At 39.5% G+C, this 26,804-nt stretch overlaps 1 protein-coding gene across 1 annotated transcript; it reads left to right on the top strand.

The window, feature by feature from the left end:
* The first annotated feature begins 704 nt into the window (after window positions 1-704).
* VPS26A (VPS26, retromer complex component A) lies at window positions 705-25,601 on the top strand. The gene is made up of 9 exons (XM_039482213.1): window positions 705-860; window positions 8,738-8,887; window positions 14,349-14,424; window positions 16,648-16,804; window positions 19,507-19,671; window positions 20,240-20,346; window positions 21,829-21,897; window positions 24,121-24,263; window positions 25,283-25,601. Exons 1-9 carry the CDS (start codon window positions 858-860, stop codon window positions 25,394-25,396), a joined length of 984 nt encoding a protein of 327 aa, XP_039338147.1. The 5' UTR covers window positions 705-857; the 3' UTR covers window positions 25,397-25,601.
* The last annotated feature ends 1,203 nt before the right edge of the window (window positions 25,602-26,804 follow it).

The raw sequence follows: 26,804 nt of genomic DNA, 5'->3' as shown, positions 1-26,804 counted from the left end.
GCAATGTAGTGGAACATGGAAAGCATGGGTATGTGTACATACTGTCAATATACAGTTAATGAACTAAACCACAGCATTAAGCTGCTTTTACTTTCAATTCTGCTACTTTTCTGTGTTGCTTTTTTTCCTGTCCTCCCATCCCCGAAGATTAACCCAGAAAACTGTGAAGCTGATTTTTTGCACCAATTTTCACCCTACTTTCAGTGTTTCTAATAAATACCAATACATTCCTGGGAAATGCTAAACAAAGTAAAAACCAAACCCAAAGGGCCTTGCTTCAAGAAGATCCTGAACCAAACCCAAAGTTGCTATTAATAAAGACAGGGACATGAGTGAGCAGGGTGAGACGGGCTGGGTGGGGGCCAATCCCAGGACCCTGTGGGTATGAGTGTGGGTGCCCCAAACTGTCAGTTGTTGTAACTAGGTGGGAGTTCTAGAGGCTCAGGCCTATGAGGTGATGCAGCAGATGGAGAAAGAACTGGTGACCTAGGGTGACATAAGCAGTGGCTGATTGGGCCAAGGTGGCTGGGGCAGCAAGCGGAGAGAGGGAGGGTGGTTAGCACCAGGCCAGGGGCTGGGAGGTAGGTAGATGTCCTAGGTTGGCGACCCCTGCCCCACAGATCACTTTGGTTGCTAGGGAACTGGTCCCCACACAGGAAGCACCAGGGCAACGCCCTCTAGCGTCCCTGCGGGGCTTCCTGCAGACAGCGCGCGCTCCGCCTCCACCTCCTCTCCGTAGGGACTAGGGAGGGGCGGTCACGTGGCCGAGGGGCGGGGCGTGACCGCCTCTAGGGTCACATGACAGGGGCGCAGGCCGGAGCTGTTGCTGGTCGGGGTCGGTCGGAGGCGAAGTGACCATGGTGAGTGCGCGCGAGCGAGCGGGGCGAGTTGGCATCTCGGGGGGCCCTGGGCTGAGCGCGTGGCGCCTCTCCCGTTTTGAGGCGTCGGCGCGGCCTGCCCGCGTGCGGCGCAGGCCCGGGGGCTGGGGAAGGGTTTTGGTGCGGTAGGGCCCGTGGCGGCGGCTCGCTCCAGTCGGGGACGCGCCTCGGGACGCAGATTCCCACCTGTGGCCGGCGGGGGCTGGCTCGCGGGCGCCCTCCGTTGTCCGCGTGTGGCTGAGAGGGGCCCGCCCGCCGTCGGTTGCTCCACAGGGCGCTGGGCCCTGCGCGCTCAGCCCTGGGGCGGCTGCCCGCCCGGCTCCCCTCAGGCGGTGACATTCGACCTCTGATCCGGCAAGTGACTGCACCGGCCTCTCCTCCCGGCCGGCCGGCGCTGCGTTGGCTCGTGGCGGTCGGCCCCAGGCACGTTTCGGTCGCTCCTCGCCCCGGTGGGCCCCGCAGAGTTAGCAGGGGCTGGGCTGGAACACCCCTGCACGGCTGTCCCGCGGGGCCGATACCCCCTCCCTGTCCTGCCAAGTCACTGTCGGCGGCGGGGCTGCAGGGCGCGTCCGGAGAGCGGCATAGCTGGGGCTGCAGAGCCTGTATCTGGTGTGGGGAGGCAGGCTGGGGAGAACAGCTCGACTGTCCGAGCCTGGGGTGGTCCCTTTGCTTACACCCTGGACATGTTTGATTTGGAAATGGAGCAACAAAAAGTTGGATTCAATGCCACGTGGGCAGGGTCAATTCTCACAGTAAATAAATACATCATAGGACTGGAAGGGACCTCAAGAGGTCATCTGTTCCAGTCCGCCTGCTCTCATGGCAGGTCTAAGTATTATCTAGATGAAGGGTTCTCAAACTTCAGTGCACCACAATCCCCTTCTGACAACAAAAATTACTATATGACCCCAGGTGGGTTTGGAGAGGGGGCGGTGAAGCCTGAGCCTGCCTGCTACCTCTGGGGGGAGGGTAAGCTAAAGACCAAGGGCTTCAGCCTCCAGGCAGGGGGTTTGTAATTTCAGCCCCATTGCCCAAGGCTGAAGCCCTCAGGCTTTGGCCCCAGACCGTGGGGCTCAAGCTTTGGCTTCAGCCTCAGCAAGTCTAAGCAAGCCCTGCTGGCCCCATTAAAATGGGGTTGTGACCCACTTTGAGGTCCATCCTAGACCATCCCTGACAGGTGTTTGTCTAACCCGGTCTTAAAATTTTCCAAGGATGATGATTCCACAACCTCTCTAGGCAATTTATTTTAGTGCTTAACCATTCTGACAATTTGGAAGTTTTTCCTATTGTCCAACCTAAACTATCCTTGTTGGAATTTAAGCCTGTTGTTTCTTGTCCTAGCCTCAGAAGTCAAAGAGAACAATTTTTTGTAACAACTAGGTCTGTTGATTATTGCAGTTTTAATTGCACTGTTAAATAATAGCATACCGAAATAAATGTATTAAATATTGTTGGTGTTTTTCATATATATTGTATTGTGTTGTAATTGAAATCAAAGTATATTTTTGCTTACAGCTATTTGCACTGTAAAAATGATAAACAAAAGAAATAGTATTTTTCAGTTCACCTCCTACAAGTACTGTAGTGCAATTTGACTTGAAAATGCAACTTACAAATGTAGATTTTTTTTTGTTGTTACATGACTGTACTCCAAAAAAAAAAAAAGGGTGTAAAACTTTAGAGCCTACAAGTCCACTCAGTCCTACTTCTTGTTCAGCCAATCGCTAACACAAACTAGTTTGTTTACATTTAAGGGAGATAATGCTGCCTGCTTCTTGTTTACGTCACCAGAAAGTGAGAACAGGCGTTTGCACGGCACTTTTGTCGCCGGCATTGCAAGGTATTTACGTGCCAGATATACTAAACATTCATTAGCCACCATTCTAGAAGACATGCTTCCATGCTGATGATGCTCATTTAAAAAAAAAAAGTGTTAATTAAATCTGTGATGGAACGCCTTGGAGAATTTTATGTCTCCTGTTCTGTTTTACCTGTGTTCCGCCATATATTTCCTGTTGCAGTCTCTGATGACCCAGCACATGTTCTTCATTTTAAGAACATTTTCACTGCAGATTTCACAAAACACAAAGAAGGTACCAGTGAGATTTCTAAAGATAGCTATAGCACTTGACCCAAGGTTTAAGACTCTGAAATACCTTCCAAAATCTGAGAGGGACGAGGTGTGACTTTCAGAAGTCTTAAAAGAGCAACACTCCGATGAGGAAACTACAGGACCCAAACCACCAAAAAAGGAAATCAACCTTCTGCTGGTGGTATCTGAAAATGAAAATAAACGTGTCGGTCTCACTGCATTGGATTGTTATTGAGCAGAACCCGTCATCAACATGAATGCATGTCTTCTGGAATGGTGGTTGAAGCATGAAGGGACATGTGAATCTTTAGCACATCTGGCATGTAAATATCTTGTGACGCTGGCTACAGCAGTGCCACTTTCTCACTTTCAGGTGACATTGTAAACAAGAAGCGGGCAGCATTATCTCCTGCAAATGTAAACAAACTTGTTTGAATGATTGGCTGAACAAGAAGTAGGATGCAGTGGACTTGCAGGCTCTACAATTTTACGTTTTATTTTTGAACGCAAGTTTTTTTTTTGTACGTTCAGCTTTCATGATAAAGAGATTGTACTACAGTACTCATATTAGGTGAATTGAAAAATACTATTTCTTTTGTTTTTTTACTATGTGCAAATACTTGTAATCAAAAATAAATATTAAGTGAGCATTATACACTTTGTAATTGAAATCAGTATATTTGAAAATGTAGAAAACATCCAAGAATATTTAATTTTTTTAATTGCTTGACAGCCCTAGTAACAACCTTCTATGTATTTGAAAACTGTTATGCCTCCCCTCAGTCTTCTCATCTCCAGACTAACCCCATTTTTTTTCACTCTTCCCTCATAGGTCATGTTTTCTAGACCTTTAATCATATTTGTTGCTCTTGTCTGGATTTTCTCGAATTTGTCCACATCTTTCTGAAATATAGTGCCCAGAACTAGACACACTACTCCAGTTGAGGCCTAATTAGTGCAGAGTAGAGCAGAATTACTTCTCGTGTCTTGCTTACAACACTCCTGTTAATACATCCCAGAATAATGCTTTTTTTTTTTTTTTTTTGCAACAGTGTTACACTGCTAACTCATATTTAGCTTGTGGTCTACTTTGACCCCCAGATTCCTTTCCACAGTACTCCTTCATTGGCAGTCATTTCCCATTTTGTATGTGTGTGTAACTGATTGTTCCTTCCTGAATGGAATACTTTGCATTTGTCCATATTGAATTTCATCCTATTTACTTCAGACCATTTCTCCAGTTTGTCCAGATCATTTTAAACTTTAATCCTATCCTCCAATGCACTTGCAACCCCTCCCAGCTTGGTAACATCCACAAACTTTAAGTGTTCTCTCTATGCCATTATCTAAATCATTGATGAAGATACTGAACAGAACTGGACCCAGAACTGATCGCTGTGGGATCCTGCTTGATGTGCCCTTTCAGCTTGGCTGTGAACCACTGATGATTACTCTTTGGGAATGGTTTTCCAAACAGTTATGGACTCACCTTGTAGTAGCTCCATCATGGTTGTGTTTCCCTAATTTGTTTATGAGAAGGTCATGTGAGACAGTATCAAAAGCCTTACTGAAGTCAAAATATGTCGTCTACTGCTTCCCCCTATACACAAGGCTTGTTACCCTGTCAAAGAAAGCTATTAGGTTGGTTTGACATGATTTGTTCTTGACAAATCAATGCTGACTGTTACTTATCACCTTATTATCTTCTAGGTGTTTGCAAACTGATCGCTTAATTTTTTGCTCATTCACTTTTTGGGTAGTGAAATTAAGATGACTGGTCTGTAATTCCTTGGGTTGTCCTTATTTTGTTTTTTTTATAGATTGGCACTATATTTGCCCTATTCCAGTTATCTGGAATCTCTCCCATCTTTCATGGCTTTTTAAAGGTGATCCTTAATGTCTCAGATATTTCCTCAGTCAGCTCCTTGAGTATTCTAGGATGTATTTCATCAGGCCATGGTAACTTGAAGACATCTAACTTGACTAAGTAACTTTTAACTTGTTCTTTCCCTATTTTAGCCTCTGATCCTATCTCATTTTCATTGGCATTCACAATGTTAGATGTCCAATCGGTACTAAACTTTAGTAAAAACTGAAACAAAAAAAAAGTCATTTAGCACTTCTGCCATTTCCACATTTTCTGTTCCTGTTTCCCTCCCCTCATTGAATAAAGAGCCTACCTACTCTCTCCTTGGTCTTTTGCTTCTAATGTATTTGTAGAATGTTTTCTTATTACCCTTTGTCTCTAGCTAGTTGAATCTTGTTTGTGACTTGGCCTTTCTAATTTTGTGCCTACATATCTGTGTTAGTTGTTTATATTCATCCTTTATAATTTGGCCTAGTTTCTACTTTTTGTAGGATTCTTTGAGTTTCAAATCATTGAAGATCTTTTTCCTACTTAGTGGGATAGTTTGCTTTTGTGCCCTTAATGTCGTCTTTTGTTCTCCAGTATTAACAATATTTTTTTATTATTCGTACTGTGTTTGAGTCCTGCTAGTGTTTTTGCCTAGCAAAACTTGACAGCTTGGTCCTTACTTGAGGAGTTTATAGCCTGCACTGAAGTAGTCTAAACAATTCTGACACACATAGTATACTAAGTACATGTTGTGTCATCCAGAAGACTATATATCACCTTGAAAGCATGAACTCTTTGGTTTAAGATTACTTGTGTATTTGCTAATCACACTTAGGATGACACATAAATATGCAGCATCCCAAAATGCCTTACAGATTCTGAACAGGGGTTACTGAAATGCACTTGCCTCTGTAGCTGAAAGTGCATAGCAATAGTACAGAAAGATTTAGGACCATTTCATATTGTAAGGGTATGTCCATACTAAGACACTTAAGACAGTTAAGATTGTGACTGTCTTGCCGTTACAAGGTGTTTAGCAAGGAGATTAGATATGAAGAAACCAGTACACCGGACGCTTTTTTTTTTTTAAAGTAGTCCACTGCCATAGAAGGAATCTCTCTTTTTGGGGATCAGTTGAACAACATGACTAGGAGATCACAGTTTGAAAAATTAAGATTTTCATTTTTGGAAAACCTGTTTTTTTTTGTTTTTTGTTTTTGTGTGTGTGTGGAATGGCTTTTTTAAAAATGGCTTAGCCTTGAAACTCCGAATTTGTTTTGTTTAGCCATGCTAGATGAGAACTAGTGCATTTGGGAAGGAGAATGGCTAATTCAGAAGTTACTCAATGAACTCATGAGACTGCAAGACAGTTTCAAGAATTTGTAAGGTCAGCGGTCTTAACTTCATATGCAAGATACAGCAGTCTATTTGTTGATTGCTATGTTTACATATAAACTATTTTGACACACATTGAGGGAGATGATGGTGCTTTTTATTTAAAGGCTTTATTCTCCTTCAAGTTGAAGCGTAGGCCAGCCCATATGGGGAACATCTTAAAATAAGTATTGATATGCAGTGTTTTGTGAGTATTCTACTGTCAACCTCTGTTTCTATCGTGACTGCGTTTTTAGTGGCTCTGTCTATAATTTGTGAAATGCTATACTGCAGCAGTTCTCAAATTGTGGGTTGGGACCTCAAAGTGAGGTCGTCAGGGCTGGCTTAGACTTCCTGGGGCCGAAGCCAAAGCCTGAGGGCTTCTACTTTGGGCAGTGGAGCTGAGATTACAGAGCCCTTGCCTGGGGTATAAGCCCTTGGGCTTCAGCTCCCCCCTGCCCTGGGATGGCAGGGATCGGTTGGGCTCAGGCTTTGGTCCGCCCTCCTGGGGTCGTATAGTAACTTTTATTGCCAGAAGCGGGTCACGGTGCAATGAAGTTTAAGAACCCTTGTGCTATGGGATCCTTTTAGATTGTGTGCTGTGAATGTAATCTGTTTTTGGTTTAGTGGACATGTGCATAAAACTCAATAGACACTCTTTCAATTTGATAGATGTAATTGCTGACTACACTTTGAAAGTAGTACTGCATGTTTAAGGATTAAAGTGAGCATGTTCCTGGAAAAGGCAATAAAGTGTTATAACTTAAACATATTTCTTGTATACTAATAATTTGGGAATTATTCCTAAATAACTAATTTAACTGGAAATTGAATATCAGAAAACAGATGTAGTCACAAAGCAAGCTTCTTTGATGTTCCACCTGTGAATGTAAATCTCTACTCAGCAGAGACTTGGAAGACTTCCTTGTTAGATGTGAGCCCCTCCTTAGGCTGCTTTTTGAGATTTAGGAGTCTAGGCTATGTCTAAGCTACAGAGCTTACAGACATTCTAAGCCAACAGTGGGAGTTCTCCCATCAATTTACCTGCTGCCACTCATGCAGGCTGGAGTAATTATGTCAATGGGAGAAGCTATGCCACTGACATTGCACCGTCCACACCGGCATTTAGGTCAGTGTCGCTTCTGTAGTTCAGGGGGGTGGCTTATTCACACCCCTGAGTGACACAACCTGTACCAATGTAAGCTGTAGTGTATACATATCCTGAGACTTCCACTCAGTACTGGCTAGCTTTTAGCTTTCTTTTACGGAATTGTGTACAACTCTTTGTGAAGAGTTTTGGGGCAGTTTGCCAGAGTAACAAGCTTAAGAAGAGACAAAGTACAGAGACTTCTTTTATTTAGCCTTGTGTATCTTAACATTTTATAAGATCAAAATTGCTTTTTATGTCCTTGCTTCAGCCTGTCTTGCGGTCCTGTGTCTTTTCTGTTCCCCACACAGTGTCACTCTTGCTGAGATGAGAGTTTTCTTCTCAGCAGTGCCTATTGTTTGGAACAGCTTTCTTGCATCATTAGTTCTACACATCATTTAAGATTTTAGCTAAAGTACTTCTTCTCTTCTTTTGACTTTGTCCCAACTCTATAAGTTTTATCTCACCACACTGCAATTAAAGACCTTACATAGAATGAGAACATATACTCTTTAAAGAATACCAAATTTACCCAGTAGAAGACAGTGAGGGACTACATCTAGTTTTGTGTGTGTGTGATTTGCATCCAGAAAGTTCTGTTCAGGGCAGTCACAGATAATTTGAAATGTTTCTTTCCTTCCTCCTCAAGCCAGAGTTCGGTGCATAGTCTTGGACCAAAAAGCATCTTTTTCTAGTTCTGCTGTTTCCTGTAGCTCCTCTCCCAGGTCTTTCAGTTTGTGGCCTATTTGCTCTTACTCCAGTAAACAGTTTGTTACAATGTCCTACATAGTGTGTCCCAGTTTCCTAATTGTAAGGAATCCAAAAGTTTGGTTTTTTTTTAATCTGGATTTCTCAGGTTTGATTTAAAACTATCAAATTTCAGTGGAAAGTTGCAGTACTAATAATTAGGAGTGTCTGAAATTTTGTTGTTTTTTGAAGATGAAAGAAGCAAAATGATGGTATATGTAATTTTAATGGTGATCATAATTGGGTACTAGAACTATCTACTTATTCCTGTTGTGAATTGCTCATTCTTCAGCTTGCTACTGATCTTATCTTTTAATTATTTGCTAACCGAGTACTGTCCCATGTGGCTATTATAAAATTACTTGTGTATAACTTTTTAAACATCCCAATGGAATGATTTGCATATTCTAAAAATTTGAGCTATACATCTGCAAACTGAGATCTGTCCTTCAGTACACAGGGAATTTGTGTAATGGGGAACATACTTTCATCCCCCAGGCTTTAATTAGCATCGCTACCCCCCTCCCCCGCCCCAGACACAGACAGACACACACACACACACACACACAGACACACACGCATTTCATAAAGTATACGGTCATCTTTACCCTTGTGATAATCTGAAAAAATATTTTTTATTCCAGAGTTTTCTTGGAGGCTTTTTTGGTCCTATTTGTGAGATTGACATTATTCTTAATGATGCAGAAACACGAAAAACAGCAGAAATTAAAACTGAAGAGGGCAAAATAGAAAAACACTTCCTCTTCTATGATGGTGAATCTGTTTCAGGAAAGGTAAGACCTGTGTGCTTCTAATAACAATTTGTTTTACTTTTTTGTAGCACTTAAATGGAAACTAGATATCAAACACGAGACATAGGTTTTTCTTGGTTAGGTAAACTGGCTTGAACACCAGCTTAATTCTCTGGCCTGCATTTGTTCTTAAAGGTCAGAAAATTCTGTTCTATACCTACTTGTGACTAATGTAAACTTTAGTTCTTCCAGTGGTTATTAGCCAGGATGGGAAGGAATGGTGTCCCTAGCCTGTGTTTGCCAGAAGCTGGGAATGAGCGACAGGGGATGGATCACTTGATGATTATCTGTTCTGTACATTCCCTCTGGGGCACCTGGCACTGGCCACTGTTGGAAGACAGGATACTGGGCCATTCATATTAGTTACTGTGGCAATTAATGGGAACCTCTGTTTTATATGTTCATTAGCCTATTGCTGCTTCCTTTCATCTCTTGTCCTCTTCCTCTAAAGAGGCCAGTGCAACCAAAGGCATCCCTGTGACTTTGGAATGTTTTTTCTTGTTGGAAGCGGTAACCTTTGGAACTTGAGAGAGGAGGAAGGCCAAGAAGGCACCGGTTTTTTTGTTTTGTTTTGGTTTGTTTTTTTAGCTGTAGTCTTTGGACATAAATTACCTGCTTGTTCTGTACATCCTGAAGTTATACCCCATGCCTTGAAGTGGCATCTGGTAGTATATCAAAGGATCTTCAGCTCAGCTTACGCTTTACTCATGAAGACCAATAAGGTGTCTTTAAATAATTAAAATTGACAGTAGGTTGGGATTTCAGTAACTTTTTTTTTTTTTTTTTTGGTCCAGGATTCTCTTAAATTGTCATCCAGCATTGCAAGCTCCTTTCCCCACTAGGAGGGACCTACGTTTACTAGACTTGGACAAAATAAATCTCAGCACAGTGTGCTTTAGGGACTAACATCCACAGGAGATGCATCTAGATTCAGTTGTGGGGAAACAGTTAACCTAACAGGATTCACATCTTAAACTGAGCAGTAGCCAGGCTTCTCTGGCTTGTGAGTGGAATGTTTCTAAAGTTAACTATCAGAGGGGTAGCCGTGTTAGTCTCGATCTGTAAAATGCTTAACTTTAGAAAAAGCAGCAGAGAGTCCTGTGGCACCTTTATAGACTAACAGAACTGCATCCGACGAAGTGGGTATTCGCCCACGAAAGCTCATGCTCCAAAACGTCTGTTAGTCTATAAGGTGCCACAGGAGACTCTGCTGCTTTTTCTAAAGTTAAGCATTTAAGGGGAATCTCAATGACTCTGCCAGATGACATAAAGGAAGGAATCTCTTCCACCTCCCTTGGTAATCCTTAATTCCACACAATGATGGTCAAAGTAAAGAGTCTTTTTTTTTTTTTTTTGGCTGTGGAACTGTCATCTAGTTGGCTATCTTTAAGTGCCATGATAAACCCTTATCTATGTCTATGGCAGAGGTCCCCAAGCTGTGGGGCATGCTCCCTGGGGGAGGAGGACACAGAGGAACATTCAGGGGGGTGTGGTGGGTTGGGCCAGCCCCTATGGGGTGGGAAGGGAGCCCCACCCTGACCCAAGCTCCGCTTTGGCCCCGCGCCTGACCCCGTCCCCAGCCTCAGTGTGGCTCTGCATCTGGCTGGAGGCCAGCCTCCTGGCCCCCACTGTAGCCTGGCTGCGGCCCCACCCCCAGCTGTGGCCCCAGCCTCAGCCCCTTTATCCCTATCTGTCGCTGCAGCCCTACTACACCCCCTGGCTCCAGGGTGGTGTGGATGGAGGAATGGGAGGCATGACCCTCAAAAGTTTGGGGACCACTGGTCTAAGGGCTTGTCTAAATGCGAACTTTTTAGTTCGCAGCAAGCTGAGATGTAAATCTACCCTGTGCTGATGTGCCCACACTGTGTCCATGTGGACCCTGTTGCCACACATTAACAGTTCCTTAGTGTACTTTAATAAAACAGGAGTAGATTAAAGTGCATTAGGGAGCTGCTAGTTTGCAGCAGTAGTGTCCACACAGACATGCTAATGTGCGCTAGTCTTACTCCCTAGTTTGTTGCAAACTAAATGTTCACTTAGACAAACTTTAATAGCTGTCATGCACATTGGGAACTTGGAACATAGTCTTTTTGTGAACAGGAGACTGTATGATCGGTTTCTTTTAAAGCGCAAAATATAGTTCAGTTTGGAGGTATATAGGGCTGCCATGAGTCTCTAAGGTGCATTTAAAAAAAAAAAAGGCATTAAAATCTTGGTCATGGTTAATATGCCATTTGGTCAACAAATCTGCCAAGTTGTAGTATCTCAGATCATGGTGTCGTGCTCCCATCTTTGAACTGCCCTTTGGGCTTTGATGTGTACCTTTGCCTTAGCCAGAGAAATGAGCAAAAGGTATAGATCTAGGTACCAAGCACAGCTGGTCTAGTCTTGCTTGCTTTGTCCTTGAATTTGCTGGGGCAGTGCTACCTGGGGCACAAGAGAACTTAGTGTCTAACTTGTTTTGATCTGTTTCCACCAATACGTAGGCTTGTCTGTCAGTTCAAAATTCTGTTGCAGCTGTGTAATATGAATTGGTTAGCAAAAGAGTTCTTCTCACCAGTTCTTCTAATGCTTTCCGCCGCCCAACCCTGCTCAAGGCATTATGCTCTAAATCAGAAGAGGTGGTGAGAGGATTTTGGGGCTGCTCAAACTCTAGTTTCTTCTCCTCCTTTTAGTGTAGGGACAGCAGTGAGGCATCTGGACTGGCAGGAGGCCAGACTTGCCCGAGGCTTTGCAAGGGAATCAGGAAAGGGTAGAGAGCTCAGCACTCAGGTGGACCAACTTAATATAGTACATTGTTTTCCAAACTCTTTAATGCTGAGCTCTCTTCAGGAAAATGAAATCAAATGCATCTCCACTCTAACCCTGTCATGAGTTGTCATGTTTTAGAGTTTTAATGAAACAACTCGTAAGCTTGCCCTTACATCATTCCTTAAAACAGAAGTTTGTTAATAAAATAACTTGTATTCAAAAATTATTTAAACACTGAACTAGAAGAGTACTTTTAAAGTTTCGTGTAATCTATTAAATTTTTTTATAGTTGGCAACATGTTTGTTAGAGAAGAATTCCTGCCCATGAGTTCTGAGATCCTCAGGCTCGGCTTCTTCTCCATGGGGTTTTGAGTCCCTGCTTGGCGGCTTCTTGATTGTGAGGGAGAGGGAGCAGGGAAAGAGAGATGGTATTAATCTCGAGGGTCAAAAGAGTTAAAGGTATTATGAACTTTTATTGTTCAACATTAAAACAGTGATACAAAGTTTACGGTTGTTTCTATATAAGCTGTGGTTCACTTGGCTTCCTGGCAAATACCCAAAAGCGTTCATTCTAGAGTTGAAAGCTTACTGATCAAACATAAGAAATAAAAAGCATTTATATTGAAACTGAGTAATTATGCAAAAAACCAAAAACCTTAGCCTGCTGAAGTCTCTCTCCTTTTGGAGGCAAAAATCAGTCTCAATTTCATCAGCTTTTTTTTTTGATGAAAAGGAAGGTTGTAATTTTATTCAGTGCTGATTTGTGAAAGGTATTCACTTCTCCTGTTTTTAATAGGCATAAGGTGAAGGAGATACAAGCTAGAAAAGGTGGGCTTTTTTTTTTTTTTTTTTTTTTTATAAACACTGGATGGCTGGCTAGTTACAAATGGATGCTTTGGTAGGCAAGGACATATGACGCCTGTTGCGTGGACTATGGTTTGCATTCTGATCAAAGGACATCATCTGGTTTGGTCCTTTTTTCCTTAGCTGGGATGGGTTGTGGCTGACTCATCTCGCTGTGCTGATGCAGTGCAGTTGATTTCAGGTTTTGATGAAAAGCTGAGAGAGAAAGATGATAGGAGGAAGGAAATACTTTCTGCCCACTAACACTACAGGAATGGGAGACAGGATCTTGTGTGACTGTGCTGTTGGCAATTAGGTATCCTTGCTGATTGGCAAGGACTGGATGTCATGGTGATTTACAAGGCCTGATGGCCTTCCTCTTGGGAAGAAAATCCTTTGATCAGCTCCTTCTTTCCTGGGATCGGAAATCTACCCTGTGCTGATGTGCCCACACTGTGTCCATGTGGACCCTGTTGCCATGAGTTGGGAAGAGACAAGACCTGAGAAGCTAAGATGCATTGAAATGAGATGTTCTTTTCAAAGTCTCCTTTTAAGAACCCCAGAAAGGTGGTGAGAGAGGGAAAGTTGGTTGCATAGTTCATCCCCTCATTATTTTGTCCACTAATAGTCCTAATATCTGACATAACAATTTTGGTTCATTAATTTCTGGTTCCACATCTTCTCTTTCTACCAAGCATGATTTCAACACATACCTTAAATTGTATCAGGAGGCCTTTTTTGTTTAGACTAATTCAGTCTGTCTCCTTTTTGTACCTTTTTTTTTCCCCATCAACATTTGTTTATAGGTTAATGTAACATCTTATGAACTTTCAGATGCTTTTTACATTTGAGCTTACAATTACAGTAAATTTTTGGGCTCAGTTATTACAACAGAGAATAAATAGTGGTATCTCCCAAGCCTACCTACTTGTGACACCTACTCTGAGTGACTGCTCACTTTGGTATATCTTTCCTTTCTTAGATGCTTTAATGACTAGTGAAATAGTCACTTAATGTCATGGAATCATAGAATATCAGGGTTGGAAGGGACCTCAGGAGGTCATCTAGTCCAACTCCCTGCTCAAAGCAGGACCCGATCCCCAACTACACCTCTATCCTGATATAACGTGACCCGATATAACATGAATTCGGATATAATGCGATAAAGCAGCGCTCCGGGGGGGCGGGGTGCTCCAGCGGATCAAAGCAAGTTTGATATAACACGGTAAGATTTTTTTGGCTCCCGAGGACAGCGTTGTATTGGGGTAGAGGTGTATTCCCCCCCCCCCAGATCCCTAAATGGCCCCCTCAAAAATTGAACTAAACCGTGGGTTTAGCAGGCCAGTGCTCAAACCACTGAGCTATCCCAATGAAATTTCAGTAGTTTAAACACTTGTATGAATGCTTTCCATTTTGAGAAGTAAGTCAGTAAAGATCTTTTCCTCGCAGCTGTTGTCTCCTGGAATGGTTTTAGTCCTCAAGAATGTTGTACAAGGAGGAAGGAAAAGTTGTCTAGTCAAATGACTACTCTAAATAAGAGACACTTTCTGGCAGTTCAGCTAAATTTCTGATCCTGTAGTTGAGCATTGCTAATTTGATGGCAATTTTACACTCCCTTGGACAGTCTTTATCTGTCCTTAATGCATCCTCTTGCGTATAACCCTTAAAGGCAATACACAAGCTTAAACTCTTAGAAATCATGGAGTGAAAAAAGACAGGGGAGGGAAGGAGATATCTTTCTGGGCACACCCAAATAACTGATCTTTGTCCGGAAATGAAAGTGAACACCTGCTGTGCTACAGTTAAAAAGTATAAAAGCCTCCAACTACTATTCTTTTTTTTTTTTCAGGTGAACATAGCCTTTAAACAACCTGGAAAGAGGTTAGAGCACCAAGGAATTAGAATTGAATTTGTAGGACAAATTGGTGAGTTTTAAAGCTGCCAGTGGGGTGTGGGTAGATGTGATTCATGGAACTTTACTTCAGAGTTAAAATGACTCAGACATTCTTACTTCAGCACTTGTTAACCACTATCTTGATGTAGTCATGAGTACTGAGCCAGAGTGCTGACAGTCATGAATGTAATGTGCTACTTGTGCTGGTCAGAAATTGGAAAAAGCAGCAGTAATCCTCTTCCCCTTTCACCAGTCTGTTTACCTGGAGAAACATTTTATGGCCAACCAGAGAGCATGCTTGGCATTTACACAACTTATTGCCAGATGTGATCACTGCAGAACTGTGTTCACAATCTTAATTTGCATACTCAAAATGAAAACCTGGGAAAATTTAGACTTTTTTAAACCACAAGTGGCAATCGCATGAAAAATAGCATCCAAAGATTCATCTCTTGCTTATTTCTCACGTTGCCTTTTAGCGTATCAAACAAAAATGACAAGCATGTGCCTGCTGTGCAGGCCTGGATTACTTTTTTAGTCTTTAATCCTTGATTTAGAAGGAAAGGAGGTATAGGCCATTACCACGCTTTTCTTTTCTTTTCCTATGATTACTTCGAGTCTTCTTCTAAAGTGTAGTTGTGTACTGTTACTGAACATAAAGTGCAGAGATACTATACAATTGCTTGGTAACATTGCATTAAACTGAAGTTCATTTTTTTTCATTCAGATTTAGAAACTATAAAATTGTGAAGAACCTGCATCATTTGGTTAGGTTCAAAGGTGTAACAGTAGCTTTTCCCAAAAATACTTGAAATATATACACCTGAGATTTATTATGAAATTCTATATCTTCTGTTTACAATAAAGCCTCTCTGACTTGTACAAAAAGTATTCTCTCTGCCTCAGAAAATACATCAGTAAATTTAGTAGTAAATAATGAAGTAGTATAATTAAAATTAAACAGTTGTCCAATGAACAAAATACACTTCACAACATTCTTTTAATTATGATCACTTATTTAGTAACTTCTTTTGCATGTTACAAATGTGTCTGTCACTTAAATACTGTTATTTTGTATTTCTAACCAGCTGTTTTCATGATACTTTATTACTTGGGTTGTGGTATATTTAAATGTGAGCCCACTTAGAGTAATGAGTTTATTTTTAATTCTCTGCTAGGGAGAATTAATTAAATTTGAATAAATTGTCAAATATCTTAACTCCTTGTGATAATTACTAGCTGACCATATTTCTTTACAATTCTGAATCATAAAGAACAACTTGCATGTAGAAATGGTTTTCCTGATAGGTTTTGCAAAGTTATTACTATGAAGACTGGGTGGCACAAAGATACAGTAATAAGGTTAAACACTAAGGGTCACAGTGAGCCCTGGAATGCATGCAACTCCATTAGTTGGTGTGTGCCTCTTTACAGCATAACAGGACTTGGACCTAAGTGACTGGTTTGAACTTATCTAGGTTGGTGGTAATGATGATGTACCTTCTAACAATTTTATTTTTAACTTGTAGATTACTTGGTCCAGTCCTGTTCCAAATGTTGCTAATTATCTTCTGTTAGCCTAAGTGGACATGGAGACTTTAATTCCAACATTCTGTAATATTTATGTATGGTGTTACTATGACACTCATCTAACCAGAAATTTCTTTATTAAATCCAGAGGCCCAGTGGTCTTTGTACAATTGCTCTAAATAATAAGTATTCTATACATCCGAACAGTAACAAAACATGTATAAACATTTGATCAAAATACTTACAGGGTAAATTCAGGAGTGCTTAGACCCATATTGGTTGGCTCCAGCTTCAGGCAGGTATTAGCAATAAACCATCTAAGAGCTTGTCTTTTTATACCCTTTAACAAACAAGTGATGTCATTGCCTCTTGCCAACTTAGCTAAAAACCAGGTTTTGACTGGTTTGGGTCATTGCTGGTTCAACACACACATTTATTTCTTGTTTTTAAACTATCTGTGATAATTGGGGCCTTTTCTTCTTTCTGTCTTATTTACCTTTCTGGTCTAGTTGTTTGCTGACCTTTTTGCTGAATGTATTTTTAAATTCTGGTGATCTGGAGGTGAATTTAATTACTGTCTTTTTTCCCCTTTGCACGCCTCACTCCCAGCAGTCAGATTAGAACTAGAAAAAGAAGTTTCAGATGATGTTCACGTCAACATTTGTGTGTGTGTGTTGTTTTTTTTTTAATAAACTCTCTCTGACTTCTTGCTTCTCAATTTCAGAACTCTTCAATGACAAGAGCAATACTCATGAATTTGTAAACCTAGTGAAAGAACTAGCCTTACCAGGAGAACTGACACAAAGCAGAAGTTATGACTTTGAGTTTATGCAAGTTGAGAAGCCATATGAATCCTACATTGGTGCCAATGTCAGATTGAGGTATGAAAATATGCATTTAAATGGGCAGATTCTATGAAATTTGATACTAGAATCAGATATCCTGTTAGGCCTATATGTAAAACAGGCTGAGTGTGCATTCAACAAAATGGTAATTCTGTCAAGTCAGTTTCCCATTAAGTTGTAAACATAAAATTAACAGTGTTACAGAACTAAAATGTGTATCTTTCTCCAAAACTCTGTACACGGAATTTAAGGCTATTACTGTGCTCACACTCACAATGGCACTTTTTTCTAGATGGACAGTGAGATTCCCACCTAGAAAATGGGTTGGTATGTCATTCATTTCACCTGTTAATGAAGTCCAGCCCTTCTGTAAGATGATGATGCTTTCTCAAGTGCAGACTTTGATTCCAATAGAACACATGAAGCAACATCCTTTTTCAGAGGACTAAGGGAATAATTCTGGTAGCTGGCTTTTATCTCCTTTGGAAGCAACAGGATCACATGAAGGTTTATACCACTCAAGACATGTGCTCATCTCCCAAGTCTCTCATAGCAAGATGTCTTGCGAATTCAAAGATACCTTCAGCTCTGTCATATAAACCCAGTTCTCTGTTGTAGGAGCTGTCAAGATGCTGTATGTCCCCTTTTTAAAATTGAAAGTTAACTTATGAATAAAATACACTTTTTCTCAAGCACGGTGTTTTGATTATTTCCTGTTAACAAAGAGCATAATGTAAGAAAACATTTGACATGTTACTTTGAAGAACACCAAAATAGAAAGTAGACTTGATGTTCATGAAGAAACCTTTGTATTTGAGAACATAAGGAGGATTTTTGTTTGTAGCACTCTGATTCTTGATATGTATCAACTAGGGATGTTGATTAATCGCAGTTAACTCATGCAATTAACTTAAAAAAAAAAATAAACTGCGATTAAAAAATCATGATTACTTGCACTGATAAACAATAGATTACCAATTGAAATTTTATTAAATATTTTTGGATGTTTTTCTACGTTTTTCAAATATATTGATTTCTGTTACAACACAACACAAAGTGTACAGTACTGACTTTGTAGTGTTTATTACAAATATTTACACTGAAAATAAAATAAATAGTATTTTTCAATTAACCTCATACAAGTACTGTAGTGCAATCTCTGTTGCGAAAGTGTAATTTACAAATGTAGTTCTTTTTGTTTTGTTTTTGAGTGCAGTTATGTAACAATGTAAAACTTTAGAGCCTACAAGTCCACTCAGTCCTACTTCTTCAGCCAATCACTAAGAGAAACAAGTTTGTTTACATTTATGGGAGATACTGCTGCCTGCTTCTTATTTACGTCACCTGAAAGTGAGAACAGGCGTTCACATGGCACTTTTGTAGCTGGCTTTGCAGGGTATTTATGTGCCAGATATGACGGGGAATACAAATGTTTAGTATGTTTCAGCCATCGTTCCAGAGGACATGCTTCCATGCTGCTGCTGATCATTTAAAAAAATAGTGCATTAATAAGATTTGTGACTGAACTCCTGGTGGGGGTGGGTTGTATGTCTCCTGTTCTGTTTTACCCGCATTCTGCCATATATTTCATATTATAGCAGTCTCAGATGATAACCCAGCACATGGTGCTTGATTTACGAACACTGTCACTGCAGATTTAACAAAACGCAAAGACAGTATCAATGTGAGATTGCTAAAAATAGTTATGGCACTTGACCCAAGGCTTCAGATTTTGGAAAGCACTTCAGATTCTTAGAAGGACGAGGTGTGAAGCATGCTTTCAGAAGTCTTTAAAAGAGCAACATTTCGATGCGGAAACTACAGAACTTGAACCACCAAAAAAGAAAATCAACCTTCTGCTGGTGGCATCTGACTCAGATGAAGAAAATGAACATGCATCGGTCCGCTCTGCTTAGGATTGTTATCGAGCAGAATCCATCATCAGCATGTCCTCTGGAATGGTGGTTGAAGCATGAAAGGACATATGAATCTCTAGTGCATCTGGCACATAAATATCTTGCAACACCAGATACAACAGTGCCATGCGAACACCTAATCTCACTTTCAGGTGATGCTGTAAACAAGAAGTGGGCAGCGTTATCTCCTGCAAATGTAACCAAACTTGTTTGTCTGAGTGGCTGAAGTAGGACCAAGTGGACTTGTAGGCTCTAAAGTTTTACATTGTTTTATTTTTGAATGCAGTTATTTTCTTGTACATAATTCTACATTTGTAAGTTCAGCTTTCATGATAGAGATTGCACTATAGTACTTATATTAAGTGAATTGAAATATACTATTTTTTACAGTGCAAATATTTATATTATAAAGTGAGCATTGCACACTGTGTTCTGTGTTGTAATTTAAATCAATATATTTGAAAATGTAGAAAAACATCCAAAATATTTTTAAAAATGGTATTCTATTATTAACAGTGCTATTTAATTGCAACTAATTTTTTTAATCGCTTGACAGCTCTAGTATTAACGTGACTAAAGGAAATGAGACTGGAGGCATGTGTTGCCGAGGTTTTTGACTTGACTAGCTAGTAAGTAAATAGTGGATAAAATTCTGTAGAATGTTGGGGTTTTAATAAAAGTCTAATTACTGAATATAAAATTACCCTCGTAGTCTTCTTTTGGTTTTTAGTTATTTAATTAGTGTCACTGTGGCAACTTTATCCATAAAAACAATATAATATGCATAACCGAGTCTCATTAACTTTACTGTTTACTTTGTAGGTATTTTCTTAAAGTGACAATAGTAAGACGACTGTCAGACTTGGTAAAAGAATATGATCTTATTGTTCACCAGCTTGCAACATACCCAGATGTTAACAACTCTATTAAAATGGAAGTAGGCATTGAAGACTGCCTGCATATAGAATTTGAATATAACAAGTCAAAGTAAGTATGACTCAAAACGTACACAAATAAAAGTACTCAAACTGATCAAGAAGAGAGAAACCTTTGATGTAATATAGATGACTTATTGTAATGATTCTTGCATTATGACCTTTTGATCCTAGAGGCTTGGAAACAAAATGATTGATCACAAACACAAAGATTTAATTCAGAGTAGTTGCCAAGTGCCATTTTCAGTGCTTAACGTTCAGTCTCCTGCAAACTTGCTAGTGACTTTGATTTAGCTCCTGAAATCATGCTATTTGGATGACTGTAGTGCATTCTCAGTTGGAATCTGTAGTGGTAGGGATGTTCTAGCCTCACTTGAGTGGTTGGAAAACCCACCTTAGCAGAAGGGCACTGTTCGGTTCAGTTTCAGCAATAAAAATTATGCGTGTGTGTGTGTGTATATATATATATATATATATATATACATATATACATATATACATATATACATATATATATATATATATATATATATATATATATATTTTTTTTCTTAAACTCTAGCTAAAATCATGTGTATTAGGTAAGCCTTTAACTGAAAGCTGTGTTTGTTCTCCTAAAGGTATCACTTAAAGGATGTGATTGTTGGAAAAATTTATTTCCTCTTAGTAAGAATAAAAATTCAGCACATGGAGTTGCAACTGATCAAAAAGGAGATCACTGGAATTGGTAAGATGAGCAAAAAAGGAAGAATACACAAATTACTAGCTCATATTTTTATCATAAAGTTGATGCAAACCTAATAAGTTAGTCAAAGATGTATTTTGGTTCATCAGACATTTTAATGGGGTTTCTGTTCATCTGGGGTTCAGAATCAAATTTGATATCTAGTATAAAAGTAGCTAGATCTTGTAGTAGACATCTACTTCATACTTTAGGATTCAAAGCTTGCTTTTGGGTTGGAGAGCTCATCCTAGATCACTTAAAATTACAGGCTATTTACAGAACGTTTGATATTCAAACTAAAAATATGCATGAGCATGAATTGTTTTGGTTATTCACTTCAGTCAAATATCTGAAATTAGTGGATTTTTTTTAAAACAGTTGAAGAGGCTGGTCATGTCCTTTTGAATAGCAGATAATTGTGACGACAGAGTAAAGATTTAAAAAATGCTTAATTCCCAGTAACTTTCATTAGGATTCATTAGTAGTTCTTGAAAATGGGACTTACAAGCCTACATTACTTGGGTAACATTTTCCAAAATGCCTTTCATCTACATTGTCACCCCCACCCATTTATTAAAGGAGATGTATACGGAAAGCATTGTCGTCTTGAAAGAACTAAAAAGCTTTATATAAAAACAAAGACCGACCTAACTTTACAAATATCAGTGTTAGGTTTGGTCTTTTCCTGTTTTTGCTGAATGATGATTTGGAGGTCTGGGATGTCTGAATGCTCATACTTCAACTAAAGAGGTAGTGATGCTGCATCTTTAACAGACATCCTATATTTGAGTGTCCATTAGTCATTGGAATTAAATAGGTGTTATTAAAAGCAATCTAAAAACAGTTTTTGTGATGCCAAAATTTTACAAGCTCTTCAGTCACCTTAGTTTTCCAGGGTAGATGAGACATGAATTTGTAACATGGAAAAGAAGCAGAAAAGTTTAAGATGCTTTAATACATCATAGAGGGTGCAAATAATTTCTTTTCCTTTACAAGTCAATCTTTACACCTTTAAGCGCCACATTTTTGCTAAACACCTCATGACTCGTGGACTTGTTACAGAGCTACTCGATCCCTCAAATAAACGAGTAGATTACTGTTGATAGTACTGTGTCCATTTCACAAAATCAGCACACAATTTGGTACAATTTAAGTTTTAACTCAAAGGAGGTTTGAGTCAGGAGTAGGTGGATGATTGCAGGTAAAGCTTCCAAAGCATTATCCATACTATACGTAGCTCTACCTAGTATTTTTTTTTCCACTTATGAATATAAACACTATTGGAAGTTGAGTTTTTTTCTTAATATACACAATCTTTCTTAGACATACAAAGGGAAACCAAAGGGTTTGTGTCAATTAAAGTGAAAACACTGTTCTTGGGCAATAAGACTGTTGTTTGAAGTCCTGTAGTTTCACTGAAAAAGCATATCAAGTAAATGTTCCAAAACGTCTCTCATCAACACCTTGCACTTTTTTTAAAACCAGGGCCCAGTACCACAACAGAGACGGAAACCATTGCTAAGTATGAAATAATGGATGGTGCGCCAGTCAAAGGTAAATAATTGCACTTGAACTTTGGAGAACATTCTAGTGTATAAAATTATAACAGGTTTTTAAGATGTTTGCTTCTATATAGATAGGAATTGGTTGTCTTGAAAAACTAAATTTTTGTTTGTGTTGTGAAAGTGCTATGGTAAGGTAGAACACCCAAAGCTGCAAGTGGCAATAGTGATTACTTAAGCTAGAGATGGGGGCTCTAATTATGAAATCTGTTTGAAGTTGAAACCTTTTTACTAATCCTAGTCACCTCCACCAATACCTGTGATCCGATTTGGGATTCCAGTTCAAGCCTATCTCTACTACATTTAACAGCTCACTATATAGAAGGAAGTGAAGAATATTCTTCCTAAAAAGTGGGAGGACAGTCCTTCTTTTCTCTCATTTTGCTGCCATGTGTTCCTCTCCTCCTTTACTAGTGTTTTTAAGTACTTCCATCTCTGATCTCCACCATATTTGCCTCTTTGGAAGCAGACTCTTTAGCAAGCTTCTGAGCACAAGCCATCCGGTGCCTACTGTCAGGACATGCAGCTGCTCTAAGGCAGTGGTTCTAAACCAGGGGTACACAGAGGTCTTCCGGGGGTACATCAACTCACCTAGATATTTGCCTAGTTTTACAACAGGCTACATAATAAGCAGAAGTGAAGTCAGTACAAACTAAAATTTCATACGACTTGTTTATATTGCTCTATATACTGTGCACTGAAATGTAAGTACTATATCTATATTCCAATTGATTTTTTTATAATTATATGGTAAAAATGAGAAAGTAAGCAATTTTTCAGTAATACTGTGCTGTGACAATTTTGTATTTTAATGTCTGATTTTGTAAGTAGTCTTTTAGTTGAGGTGAAACTTAGGGTACGCAAGACAAATCAGATGTACAGTGGTCTGGAAAGGTTGAGAACCACTGTTCTAAGGGATCATGGACAGCAACTGTGTTATGAATATTTGGGTGCCTCTAAATTACAATAACTCACTGAGTGGAAAAGATATTCTTTAGGCCTGGTCTAAACATGAAGTTACACCAGTTTAGGTAATGGTGTAGTTTAACTAAAATAAGTTTAAAAGTTGGTGCAGCTTTGTTGGGCAAACTAAAATAAGTCAGGTTAAACCCTACTTGGACACACTTACCTGTTGAAAACTGGTTGCCCCTAAAGGGCAAGCTGTGCTGACATATCATCTGTTTTAAAACTGGGTATAAGTGTGTCCACATAGGGATTTAACTAAACTGGTGCAAGTTTCCTTGTGTAGTCAAGCCTCTAGAAAGTTTCCTTTTCCCCTCTGAGCTATTGGAGTGCTTCAGGATATTTGCTACAAGACTTGGTTCGCCCAATCATTGGGGCAGATACTGGAACGATCAGAAGTCCTGAAGGAAGAGGCTAGCTGCTAATGATTCTCAAACTTGCTTCCAGAGGAGAGTTTAGGGAGGGATGTGGTAAATAAAGGTAGAGGAAAAGAAGGATCACAAGGCTTAAAGCTCCTTAAGAAAAATCAGTGGGAGAAAGGGTTCTGGTTTGTTGTGGGGAGGGGGTACGGGTATGCAAGCTGCCAGTCACACTTGAATGGCAACAGAACTCCTTTGAGCAACTATTTTAGGATCCTGAGACAAGACTGACCAGCAAGATTAAATCACCCTTTCTGGGGACAGGGCTATCTGAAGGTTGTTGCAAAAACTCCAACTAGAATTTGGATCCTGCAGATCCAAATCAGTCTGATTCTGGCATGGCTGAAGAACAGTTACTGATCAATAGTTGACTGAACTGGTTTGGAGTGAAAATAGTGTTCTTATTGACTTTGAGCTAGTATTAGCATTTTCTACAATAGCTCTGACAACAAGATTTAGAGTAATTTAGTGATGAGAGGTCCCAGAAAGAGTTATGCTAGGTGACAGTTCATAATTGACACTGGCTTCTTATTTAATTATAGAATGGGCCTTCAAGGTCTTGGTCCTTTAAAGTCCTGAATGGTCTGGAACCCGGTTAGGTGAAATAGCCTCTCACCAATGCCATCTTCTGGCACACTGTTGACTTAAAGGCTCTTGTAAACTTCAGGACCTGTGTTGGGTTTCCCAGATAAGGGGCTGTGCCATTAGAATCTGAAGGGTGATTGGGTAGAAGACCACCGCTTTTTCATCCAGTCTTATCCATTTTGTGGAATGTGTTTTAACGATAGTTCTCTCAGATGAAACTAACTCTAACTTTTTCTTTCCTCTTCAAGGTGAATCAATTCCTATAAGACTTTTCTTAGCAGGCTATGATCCAACTCCTACAATGAGGGATGTAAACAAAAAATTTTCAGTGAGATACTTTTTGAATCTAGTGCTTGTGGATGAAGAAGACAGACGATACTTCAAACAACAGGTATGGTGTTGTACAGGCTGGAGTCTTGTGGCAGGATGGCTTTTGTTGTGAACAGTGGGTTTTGTTTTTTTTCCTCCATATTTGGAAACAGAGCAAGTACACTCTATTCTACAAATAGAAATGTGAAAGACTTACTTTTCTCTCATTTGCTGTACTGAATAGCATGCACACTAAACTTAATTTGCAAGTGAGGAGGAGGAAGGGGATGATGAACACTGTTTTAGCAAAGATGAGGTATTAGTGTGGTATAAAATGCAAGAAAGGAGTGATTGATGCCCCACAGAACTTAAAATCTAAATAGGCAGACAAAACAATACTGACAGAAATTTCTGTGTCTAAAAAGGGAAATTGTTGGAGCATTTTTGTTTACTGGATGTGCCACATCACTTTTTTTTTTAAATTACTGGATGTGCAACATCATTTTGTTTACATGAGTGGGTTAATGCTGGATGAAGAAACTGAAGGAATTTGATTTGGTTCCTGGCATAAGAGTACAAAAGTAAAGGCGTGTAAAGGATATAAAGGGCAGGGTGGATACTTTGTGACCATAAGAGGAAATATGGATAGGAACAAAACTGAAGACAGGTAAACAAGGCCTTAAGGTATGAATAAGAAGCTTGAATTTAATGCAGAAAGTTAGAGGAAGCCAGAAGGATTAGAAGAAGGGAGTGGCCTGATTCAGATTTTGGGCAAGAAATATTATTTCTTTTGCTTGATAGCACAGAAGGGGAGCAAAGTGAGCATTGGAGTAGCCAGAGAGGCAGTGACTGACTAGGAGAGAGCACAAGACGCATGGATATACAATTTTAATATTTGTAAACTGAATTGCTCATGTTCTCAAATCTATCTGTGCCTGACTTATAGAAATATAGCTTATTACAGAACTGAAATAAATAGTCATGCAAAGTATTTTGGAAACCTTGCATCAATAGAAACCTATGATTAATTTTGAGGTTATGGGGTTAATATTTGACCAGACATAACACTATACTAAATGAGCATTTGCTTCCCCTAAATAGGAAATAATTCTTTGGAGAAAAGCTCCTGAGAAACTGAGGAAACCACGAACAAATTTTCACCAGCGGTTTGAATCTCCAGAACCACAAGCATCTGCTGAGCAACCTGAAATGTGAACTAGTATAGGAGGTGAAAAAACTGTTGTGATACTTCAGCAGGTTAAAGATGGCAGCAGCCTGTAGGAAAAGAGAAGGCAAAAACCCACATTACGACTGTCTTCCTTTGTCTTGCAGTGTTGCATTTACCATATTACTAAAACATTCGTCAAGTAACATTCAAGTGTGTATATACATTTAAAATAAAGTGCTTTCTCAAACACTGGAACTTTCTTAAGCTACTATTTTATACTGCACATTTTACTTTTATTTGATATTATGCACTTGATATGCATAAAACTTAAACAAATCTAGTTATATATTTCCCTGCATGTGGGCTTGTATATTTATTTTTTGCTAATCACCTATAATATGTAGATTAAAGCATTTCTCCCCCTTCATTTCATTTATCGCATGCATACCTCCAGTGCTGCTTATCTGCACTGGTTTTGAAACCAACAGATAAGTATACTTGTCTAAATTACACTAAAAATTAGGGTTTATGGTGGATCTTTTTGTCTTAAGAATATTTAAGACTCATTCTAGACATTTAAGCATAGGTTTAACACTCTATAAACCACATGCATATACATACCACAAACTTGCTGTACCTGTTTGGAGTCTTCTAAGACCATACCATGGTTCTCAGAGGCTTTGAATCTTGTATTTTTCACAAGAATGTTCACAAACAAATTTGTTCCCAAGATGATCCTTTTAGATGGGTGGTGGCTCTCTACAATTCACTCTAACCATATTTGTTTTTACTTAAATCTGTTTTCTAGTAACTGTAGAACTCGCACTTCTCCCACCTGTTGCTGTTTTACTTTAACTGAGATGATTTGGTGGGGGGGGAGAGATGTTTTAGCATAGCTGACTCTTAATGAATAAACCGAGACCTAGTGTTTATGTTCTTGAAATCAATTTTTACATGCACAATATTTACTCATCACCTCTTGGATTCACAAACCTACTCCCCTCTTTACAGCTTGCTCCCTTGCCATCCTGGGGGAGGAGGAAAAATGACAGCCTCTCAGAAGAACATGCTTATTCTCGTCCATCTAGGCCTATAATTGGGTGGGAGACAACCTCCCTTTTTTTTTTTTTTTTTTTTAAGATTTTTTTAAACTGGTTGAGTTTGAAAAGTGTTGAGAAACTTGTCTAGGAAAACAGAATATTTTTGTCTTACTCCTCTCTTTTGTGAGTTTAGAGTCTTTGAACAAATTACTTAAACATGTTAGCCTCCATTTGTTCACTATTAATCACGTAGTCTGTCATCAGACATATGTGGATTGGACACAAAATGAACCGTGCTGTGTGGAAGGCTACATGCGCTTGTATTTCACTTGGACTATAAACAAGACACTCTTTCTAAACGTCAGTGCAGTCGTCATTGGTTTACCTTTATGAGTAAGCAAAATAATTGAATTAC

The sequence above is a fragment of the Mauremys reevesii genome, linkage group 7, assembly GCF_016161935.1.
Source record: "Mauremys reevesii isolate NIE-2019 linkage group 7, ASM1616193v1, whole genome shotgun sequence".
NCBI classification, from domain to species: domain Eukaryota; kingdom Metazoa; phylum Chordata; order Testudines; family Geoemydidae; genus Mauremys; species Mauremys reevesii.
The sequence above is the reverse complement of the archived record's forward strand: the minus strand, read 5'-3'. Positions and strand labels throughout refer to the sequence as shown.

Coding starts and splice junctions, on each gene's coding strand:
- VPS26A (XM_039482213.1), top strand. Junction 19,672..20,239: donor TTTGAATATAACAAGTCAAA/GTAAGTATGACT, acceptor GTTCTCCTAAAG/GTATCACTTAAAGGATGTGA. Junction 20,347..21,828: donor AAAGGAGATCACTGGAATTG/GTAAGATGAGCA, acceptor TTTTAAAACCAG/GGCCCAGTACCACAACAGAG.